We start from the raw sequence: 9,736 nt of genomic DNA, 5'->3' as shown, positions 1-9,736 counted from the left end.
ACAAAACTTGTAAAATACATTTTAATGGGCATAATTAAGTGTGAAAATAACCGAAGGATATACAGTCAAACCAAAAATGATTCAGAGACCAGATATAATTTTTCATATTTTTTTACTAGTGGGTGCAGGACACTATAGTTCATTTATGTAAGTGAGGATAGCAAAATAAAGTAAACTGTGACAAATCATACCCAAAAATTCTTCATACAGTGGACTACCAGTAAAACTGATACAAATTTGGGTCCAAAAAAAGTTGAAGTTCAGGTTTGCATGAAGCTGGGTGACAGCATGCCCAGGAGACTACAGGCTGTCATTAAGGCTAAGGGTTGCCCGACAAAGTATTGATAGTTGTGTAAATACTGTCATACTAAAAGCTGTCTGAATAATTTTGGTTGATTGTAATCTATTACATACCTTTCTATCAAAATTATCTAACATTATCAAGATGAATTTTTTCTGACACAGTGTAACTCTGAGTTCTTGTCATATTTTATTACCATTTTCTAAACTATAGCGAATAAACTGTGATAATGTGAGAAATGTTGAAGGTGTCTAAATAAATTTTGGTTTGACTGTATCTATTTGATAAATGAAGTTAACCAACTAACATTATACATACCCTTTTGGTTTCTGTACCCAATATTTAAAAAATGTACAAATGCAATAAAAATATCGGTATCGGTACTCGGTATCGGAAAGTACCAAAAATAAAAGTATCGGGTGAGTACTGGAAAAAGTGGTATCGGTGCATCCCTAAAAATAATAAAAAGTAATTTATGTTTACGCAATGGGCAGGACATCAACTGACCAGAACCACATGGCATTAACATGAGAACAACATTTTAATAACTGCTAATCATATAGTCAAACTCTGACTGAAAGATGGATATTTTTAGATTGGCAATTAAACCCTTGAAACAGTTAAAAACCTGATTTGTCAAAAAACATGAAATAAAAATGTGTGCATATGGCAGGGTTGAATCTTACTGTTTGGACATCCAGGCCGTGTGTTCAAACGCCAGCTCAGCGCTACCAATCTTCTTCTTGCACAGGTCAATGTGTTTGCGGAACTGAGCAATGGCATCCAGGGGGGTGTTGTGCTGAAAGCAGAGCCTGCAAATCTGTGAGAGAAGACCACCGGTAGACACTCAATAAAGAGATACACTCTGAACAAAACACAACTGAACGTGACAGTGCTATTTAGAAAAGAATGAGAACAGGAAATGAATTCTGGCCAGTTTCCTGTGTGGCGTTTACAGCTGTTTAGATGACACCTCTTACTGGCGGTGTCAACATTTCTCATTTTCGTTTAGTTTAAAGTGCCCCTATTATGGATTTTTGAAAATTACTTTTCATGCAGTGTGTAACACAGCTCTAAGTGAATGAAAACATCCTGCAAAGTTTTAAATCTGAAAGTGCACCGTGTATAAAGTTATTGTCTCTCAAAAGAAAGAGTCGACTCTAAATCATTGAAACGAGTCGTTTTTAAAACGAATCCCAAGCTGTTTCATGTTGACGTCAACATGAAACATTGTCATATTGCCTGCCCACTTGTTGGTCTTTTCGGCAAGAGGTCCTCACAGCAGCCTGTAGCACGATGACGTACTGGATCAGATCCAATACGTAGTGGATGTTTGACGTGCATGCGAAGTATTGGATTTTAATGCGCATGCGCAAAGTGGGGCTGTCATTAAAGCTAGTATTTAATGTAAATTAAACTGTAATTACGAGATATACAAGTGTGTTTCATAGGCTTACACAAATTACATTATACTGTGAATTTAAACTAGTAGTGCAGGCTATTCAAACTTTATTTAAGCAAGGATGGCATAGTTTTGAATGAACGAGTTTGGTATGTAAACAATGTTTATTTTTTATTAGTTTGATTCGTTTTGGAAATAAAAATCTACTAATTACAATTTTGTTTGTTCTTTATGAAAAAATGGGTTCTATTGTCTTTATTTTTTCCATAATAGTCTTATAGTTCTGCCAATAATTCGTTCATGAATCAAATATTATTTTTCGTTCTTACTCTCTGTGCTATATGTGACAGAGTATAAAAGTTATAGGCCTACTAAAATATGCGGACATCTTTTTTATACCGTATAGAAATAAAAAGAAGAAAAACAATCCTGTCAGTCGGGGTTCCGTTAACCAATAGACCCGTTATCCCGGGTTATACCGGGTTTTTACAGTTAATCTCATGTCCAACAAATAAATACACACATGGTCGGTGACAAGGTATATTAAGACAAAGATGACAATTTCGATTTTTTTTGTGTGTTATTCATATGCAAGTGAAATCCCTGGAAATAGATAGACCTAATGGCTAAAGACATACCATCCATTCTGTTATGAGAGCGCTCTCTCACTCTCTCTAGGGAGACTTTTTTTGAGTGTTTTGTATTGTATCAGACGATGTGTGAAAAGCAACTAATAAAACATTTATTTGACCTGTCACCTGACTGAGGCGTTATTAGTGAGGTAAAGTCTTAATATAAATGTAATGGTTTTTTTATTATTAAGGCTTGTTCACACCGGGACGAATATCGGTATGAACGCAAAAGACGCATCGAAAAACATCGGCAATAAGCGTGCGCGATAATCGTCCCGGTGTGTACGAGGCTTGTGCCTATTGAAAATGTTTGTAATAGCTATATTAGAATAATATAAAATCTAAATAAACAATGGATCGTCATTAAATATCCCCAATTAAATTTAAATAAACATAACGGATACAATCAAAAAGACATTTAGACAACTCTGTCAGAGTGATGCAACGTCTGCATATCAATCATGTTACAGTGCTTGTTGTATCCTTATAATAATGGATACAGCACTGATGTGGGCATCCTGGCGATAACATATGAAATGCAGGCAAAAAAATAAAAAAAAGCTTTGAAGTCGCCAGTAAAGACAAAAACATTGTGGATGAATTTAGACATTAAAGTTTTTACATTGTAATGTAGGTCATTGCGTATTGTAATGTAGGTCAAAAACCCTTGTTACATGTACTGCGTTAAGACTTCACTTAGACTTAAGGTTTGTTCACACCGGGACGAATATCGCGCGCGATTATTGCCGACATTTAACGCCTCGTGACTAAACAAAGGGCGCCAATGTGAGTGTGCACACCGACGCGCAAAACGCGAGGCGTAAAAACGGCATTTTTTTAAAAACGCCTCGGGCTCGTTTTTTTGGTTTGACGCGCTGCGTTAAAAACTGGCCGACCAATGAGATTGGCGCTTTTGTTCACGTGCCTGGAGCTGCTGAAGTTACAGTAAAACACGACTTGGTGGCGCTCAAGCACAAAACGGTCTTGCCGAGCACACATTGATACCTAACGACGAAGAGGAAGTAAGTAGACCAAGAAGATGCATCGAGGCAAGATGAATGTAGAGCTGCTGGTCTCATTGGTGTCTGAACACAAAGGGCTTTATGACAAACACGACAGCGACTACAAAAATCTTGATAAGAGGCAGTTGTTATGGACAGGAATTGCAGATCAAATAGGATTTGATGTGCACCGGGGTATTTCTGTTTTTCATTAAGCGCCATCTAATGTCAGGGAGTGAATTTGCACGGTCACTTGGGTCATCGCCTGTGAAAATCGATTGGGTATGAACACAAAAGACGCGTCAAAAAACGTCGGCGATAAGCACGCGCGATAATCGTCCCGGTGTGTATGAGGCTTAAGTCATTAGACTAAGTCGCTTTAGATAAAAGCGTCTGCAAAATTATTAAATGTAAATAGAAATATGAATTTATTCGAGACCTACTACAGCGCATGCGCGTAAAACATCCACTACGTAGTGGATATAGTCCAGTATGTCATCGTGCTACAGGCTGCAGTGAGGACAGACTCCTTTTCGCGGTGGTCTGAATGAAATAGGGCTGTCAAAAAAAATTCTAATTTCGAATATTCGTCGAATTTTAAATAAAAATCCACGTTCGAATGCAAAAGCGTTGCATTCGAATTTTAGGTGTGCATTAAGGAGGCAGCCCTATCAGTGGCGCACGAGATGCGATGACGATGTAAGTCGTTGCATTTTAATGTTTTTGTTAACCTATCCAGTTGAAGCCACTAGATGGGGCGCTGCTGCGTTGTTAATTACAAATATTGCCACACAGAACGCATATTTCGCGCATTTTCTAGAGCAGGGTTGGACACCCCTGTTCTAGAGGGACATCGATCACCGTTGCACTCGCGTCTCACACAAAAGAAGCCGCATGTTTAGAAAGCCATGTAAATTAATGCAAGTTCAACTTTGAAAAAACATACCTCGAGACTTTATGGCGGGTTTTTTCCCCATCCCACTGCAACTTGTGTTTTTAAATGAAAAATGTACTCTGTGTGATTGGCTTTCGGCCCTTTGTATTAAACTATGCATACATACATGATGCTGTTTTGTTTATAGTTGTTTAAGTAACTTAATTATAATTGGTTTATAAACATTATTTTAAACATTATGCATTTTTTTTCACAGATAGTCTGTTTTCTTATGTTTGTGTAAACGTGCATTAGTAATATTTTGCTCGATGCGCCCTCTTGTGGCCTCAGGAGAGAAGCCAAAAGCTTTTCTTCACCATAACTGAAATTATGCATTTTAAATTAGAATATAATTCGAATTTTGATAATATTTAAGTAAAAAATTCGAATTTAGTTTTTCAGCCATTTTAACAGCCCTAGAATGAAAATGCAAATTCATTCTTTGCCACTAGGTGCCGCTTTTGGAGCGGTAAAAATAGCGGTTACCCTAGTAACGCTGTACACAAAGCAGCACTGCACTCACAAATGCTGCTTTATCAGGCATTACAGGCATGATGAAATGAAAATGAGACCAATCGGACCAATCACCGCAGATTAGCGTCACGCAAAGGAGGGGTTTGGAAAAATGAATCGTTGAGAGAATCGTTTGGGAGTCACTGAGCAAGTAAGGTAAAAAATAAATGCATATTATAAGACAATGAAAGTGTTTTTTGATCTTGAATGCATGTCAACCTTTTGTTGGGGACTCCCAAAACCAAAATATGAACCTTTCATTACCCATAATAGGGTCACTTTAACTTAAAGTACTAAAATAACTAAAACTAAAACAAACAAAACCCCTAAAACTGAATAAAAACAGTAAAAATGACAAAACACACCAAAATTAAAATAACACAATTGTAAAAAACAAAAACAAAATCGAATTCAATATATTATTATATATTATATATCAATGTCATTAAAATAACACTGCTCAAAGCAATATGCAAGCACCATCCACACTTTCTTCAGAACATCTAGTTCACCTTGTAGTTGATGAATCCAGCCATGGTTTTGATCTCAAGAATGTTGGTTTCATGAGCTCTGAGTTCATGAACGAGGCTATAAGCAGTCCTGTAATATCTGTAAGACAGCACATGGAATGTGTGCGAGTTATTATAAATAAATACAAAATAGTAGTGTCAAAATTGCTGTTAAAAGCACTTACTTGAGGGCGTTCTGAGTGTCCTGCTTTAGTTCACTGAAGAAGCCCATTTTAAACTGGTGCCTGACAAACAGCAACTAGAATTCACAGCATTCATAGGTTATTATGGTGCAAGTTGAGCTTTTTCACACTTAACAGGTAACTAATTAAGAACCACAATACAAATAACAATTGTTAATTACTTATTTAGAAAGAGGCAACCGCATGCCATAATCTTCATGTAGGCTATGCATTCAAAAGAAGCTAAGAAGAACTGTGTTCCTGAATTAATTTCTTGCTTTTTACACTTGTTGTAATGCCTCTATTGAGTGTTGAGTTGTTTTTATACAATTAAATTCTTTTTTAGAAAATAACTATTTTTGAGAAATTCCAGTCTGGATTCAGATCACGACATAGCACTGAGTCTGCACTGTTAAAGGTGCACACCGATATTGCTCGGTTTGTTGAAGCTAAGTGCCCTGTTATTCTAATTAGGGCTGCACGATAAATCGCATGCGATATTTAATGCGCATCTTGTCAGAAAGCCGGTTCTGTAATCAGCGGTAAATCTCCATCACCTGCGGGCTTTCACATTGAGCAGCATTAACTACACAGAGCCGTTGTTCACTGACGAGCTGCGCAAAAAATCGCGCGAATATGAACGTGGTTTTGCGCAGCTCGTCAGTTTTATAGGGCGCGTTTTATTTTCAATTTACATGCTGCCTATCGGGTATTATATTATAGCCAGGCATAATATAGCTTTTCACTGCTATGCTGATTTGCAAATGTATTTTCCTATGAGACCAAAAAATGCTGACACAGTTGGGTCGCTAATTGATTGCATTCATGACATTAAACTATGGTTAGAGCAAAATTTCCTTCACCTAAATGAAGACTGAATATATTTTATTTGGAGAGTCTGTAACTTCTGACTTTGATGCGCTGACTTCAAAGCTTAGACCAACTGTCAGAAATCTCGGTGTGACTTTTGATAGTAGCCTGAAATTTGATAAACAAATTGACAGCGTGGTTAAAGCTAGTTTTTTTCAGCTAAGTCTTTTGGCCAAGGTCAAACCATTTTTGAATCGCTCTGACCTTGAAAAAGCTATTCATGCTTTTATCAGTTCAAGATTAGATTATTGTAATGCACTTTATGTTGGCGTCTCACAGTCGTCCCTCAGTCGCCTTCAGCTGGTGCAGAATGCTGCGGCCAGTCTTTTAACTAACACACGCAAACGTGAGCACATCACCCCAATTCTTTATTCGCTCCACTGGCTTCCAGTTTCTTTTAGTTGATTTTAAATTTTATTGTTTGTTTTTAAAGCTCTTAATGGCCTTGTCCCACCTTATGTAACTGAGATGCTGGCTTTTCGTTAGCCAAACAGGGCTCTTAGATCAACAAATCAACTTTTGCTGGAAGTCCTGAGGTCACGGTACAAATACTGGGGAGACCGGGCTTTTTCTGTAGCTGGACCCAGACTCTGGAATAAGCTTCCCCCCGATATGCGCACCATTACTGACCTGGGCCTTTTTAAAGCTAGGCTTAAAACTTATTTATTTAGACTGGCTTTTAATATCTAGCAATGTTGTGACATTTTTGTGTATTTTATGTAATTTTTGTTGTTGGCTTATATATTTTTTTATTGCTCTGTTTTGATTGGAAAGCACTTTGGTTCACCTTGAGTGTTGTAAAGGGCTGTATAAATAAATGTTGATTGATTGATTGTTAGGAACTTCATAATAAAGGCCATTTTTGAAGAAATTCAGGTTTTATATTTGCAGTCGGGCTCCTGGTTACCTGGTGTGTAGTTTTATTGAGGAACTCCTTGTGAGACTTCACTCTCCTGATCTCATTATAATAGTAGGTCTGTGCATGTTCGTAGAATGCGTTTTCCAACCTGCAGAAATATAAATACATGACACACAAAACTAAGGTGTGAAGATGCAAGTCTGTCGCTTCGGTCATGTAATCTAGGCTGCAATTGAGGCTATATCAACCATATTTTTAACATAGAAGAGCGGTGCAGCCATTTGTAACTTGAATGTATGAGGCTCCAGTGTCATATGCTTCAAGTTGTTTTAGCTGTACAAAAACAGTCTATTATGCTGCCTGATATTGCAGACTGGCATAGATTTTAGAGAGACTCTAACCTAATGATGTATCCCACCAGGTGGTCAGTATGGGGCAGGACAAACAGGGACTTCCCAGACAGGTCACAGGCACCACATAGAGCAGAAGCCCTCTCAGATGCCACCAGATCTTCACCTGAGACACAACCACATCTTCACCCATCAACATCTGCTCAAGACATACACTGAATTTCCTGAATCATGGATTTCAGTTTTGTGATACCTGGTGGGAGAGGAGTTTTCTTCTGAATCAAAACAACAGCGACCTTCGTGTTTCTTCCTTGTAAACTTGTCCTGTGAGAAATAGATATATCTCAGAGCAGCAAACAACAAGAACAAAAAACACCTGTTAGGATTTGTCCCAATGTATATTTTACATTTTAGTTTAGTAACTTTTTAATTTTGCCTTTGACATGTTGTTTTAGTCTTTTTTAAATATTTCTATTTAGCTATAATTGATTTGTTATTTCATTTTAGGTTTTAGTAACTTTATGTGTTTGCCATTTTTATTAGTTTTTGTCTTTTTAAAAAATTCTATTTAGCTTTAATTTATTTTTAATTCAGTTAACTAAAAGCTAGTTTTAGTCATTTTAGTTCTTCAAATTATTTATTTGATTTTTAAAAATTTTTTAATGTTTGTTTTTTATCTAATATTCATATTTATTTTTAGATCAGCTTTACTTCAATAGCCAATAACTATTTTAATAGTTTAACAATAATGCCAAATTGAGCATTCTGACCTTTTCATAAAACTATACCTGACAATTTCCACTTTGGTTGCACATTCGGATTGCTTTTCCTTCCATTGTGGATCATCCCAGTCCAGCTCATAAAACAGCACGACCAGCGCAGGCACCAGGTTGAGATGTTTATTCATCCAGCCCGTCTTCAGTATCCCTTTAGGGATGTACCACTCATATGATGTTCTCTAACATAAAAAGAAAGTGTGTTAGCAAACAAAGTCAACACAGTTACACAACAGCCCAGTAGTGTCCAAAATTATAATAATTATTTATAAAGAGCATAAAGCATTTTTTTTTTTTTTTTTAAATATCTTTAGAAGATTTCAAAGCTCTTTTGCCTCACCTTGGCTCTGCACTTTGGATACTCGTGGTCTCCGGGAATAACTTTAAAAGAGATGGGCACTCTGTCTGCCCGCCGGTTGGCACAGAAGGCATCCCATATGGCTCTGTGGATGGCATTATAAACCACGTCTAGTCCTGTCAGAGCCACAAAGGCCATGGGCCTGCAGCACAGCTCTGGGGGAAGATCCCATTGAGCTGGACTCATAACCACCTGACCAGCGCAAAATAAACACAAATCAAGTCAATATAGACTGCATTGAGAGGCAAGTACAGCATGCGAGTCTAAGACGTTTCTTTCAATTGATATGGGTTGTTCATTGGAGATAGATGACCATGGTTTATGTTCAAGGATCCTGCAGACAGTGACTTGAACAACAGAAATCTTGGGATATGAAGAAAGGAAATAAACGACACGCTGACAAATACACATATTAGTCTTTTTAGAGTATAAGATAAATCTAATGACATTTTTGTTGCAAACCTTCAAAGGATAAACTTCAAAGCATCTGATTCCTTCAGTTGTCACCCGTGACAGCTGATGCTACTCTGTGAATGCTAAAGCTAACGCTCAGTAACAGCCTGTTAAACAACATTAATATCCGCAGCGCAGTCACTTATAACAAGTAAATATTAGTCTATGAGCTCGGAGGTATTTACCTTTAGTTTCAAGTAGTGTTTTGCTCGGTTTTCAGCAGGCTGGCCTAGCGTTACATTTACGTACAGCTCTTGTTTTTAATTCAAACCCCACCTTCACCATGACATATGACTGCTTCTTCTTTCGGCGGCTTTTCGCATCGTTTTGCAGGAGACGCGTCTCTTTACCGCCACCTGCTGGACTCATGTTGCGCTTACAGCCACTTCATGCTGCGTCTCAATGTGCCTACTTATACTACGCCCTTAAAGTATGTACTCTTTCGGTGAAGAAAAAGTACACACTTTTGAGTGTGTAGTAGAAGAGTAGGCAAGCTTTGGGACCATAGACATATACATTTTATATAAATATTATGTCTATGTTTGGGACATACTAACACGTCACACATCTGCGTCTTTAACTGACGCTCTGTCGCA

At 37.5% G+C, this 9,736-nt stretch overlaps 1 protein-coding gene across 1 annotated transcript in view; it reads right to left on the bottom strand.

The window, feature by feature from the left end:
* The window catches only part of trappc11 (trafficking protein particle complex subunit 11), a 19,473-nt gene extending 10,024 nt beyond the window's left edge, over nucleotides 1–9,449 (bottom strand). Inside the window, exons 1-9 of the mRNA XM_016449412.1 lie at nucleotides 9,326–9,449; nucleotides 8,670–8,879; nucleotides 8,342–8,511; nucleotides 7,807–7,877; nucleotides 7,605–7,719; nucleotides 7,252–7,351; nucleotides 5,478–5,551; nucleotides 5,296–5,392; nucleotides 988–1,121 (exon numbers count right to left, since the gene is read on the bottom strand). Of these exons, the coding sequence (XP_016304898.1) occupies nucleotides 988–1,121; nucleotides 5,296–5,392; nucleotides 5,478–5,551; nucleotides 7,252–7,351; nucleotides 7,605–7,719; nucleotides 7,807–7,877; nucleotides 8,342–8,511; nucleotides 8,670–8,873 (965 nt within the window). The 5' untranslated portion in view covers nucleotides 8,874–8,879; nucleotides 9,326–9,449. The remainder of the gene's footprint in view (nucleotides 1–987; nucleotides 1,122–5,295; nucleotides 5,393–5,477; nucleotides 5,552–7,251; nucleotides 7,352–7,604; nucleotides 7,720–7,806; nucleotides 7,878–8,341; nucleotides 8,512–8,669; nucleotides 8,880–9,325) is intronic.
* Between the last annotated feature and the right edge of the window lie 287 nt (nucleotides 9,450–9,736).

The sequence above is a fragment of the Sinocyclocheilus anshuiensis genome, unplaced genomic scaffold (assembly GCF_001515605.1).
Source record: "Sinocyclocheilus anshuiensis isolate Anshui unplaced genomic scaffold, SAMN03320099.WGS_v1.1 scaffold888, whole genome shotgun sequence".
NCBI classification, from domain to species: domain Eukaryota; kingdom Metazoa; phylum Chordata; class Actinopteri; order Cypriniformes; family Cyprinidae; genus Sinocyclocheilus; species Sinocyclocheilus anshuiensis.
This window is presented reverse-complemented; position numbering and strand designations above follow the sequence as displayed.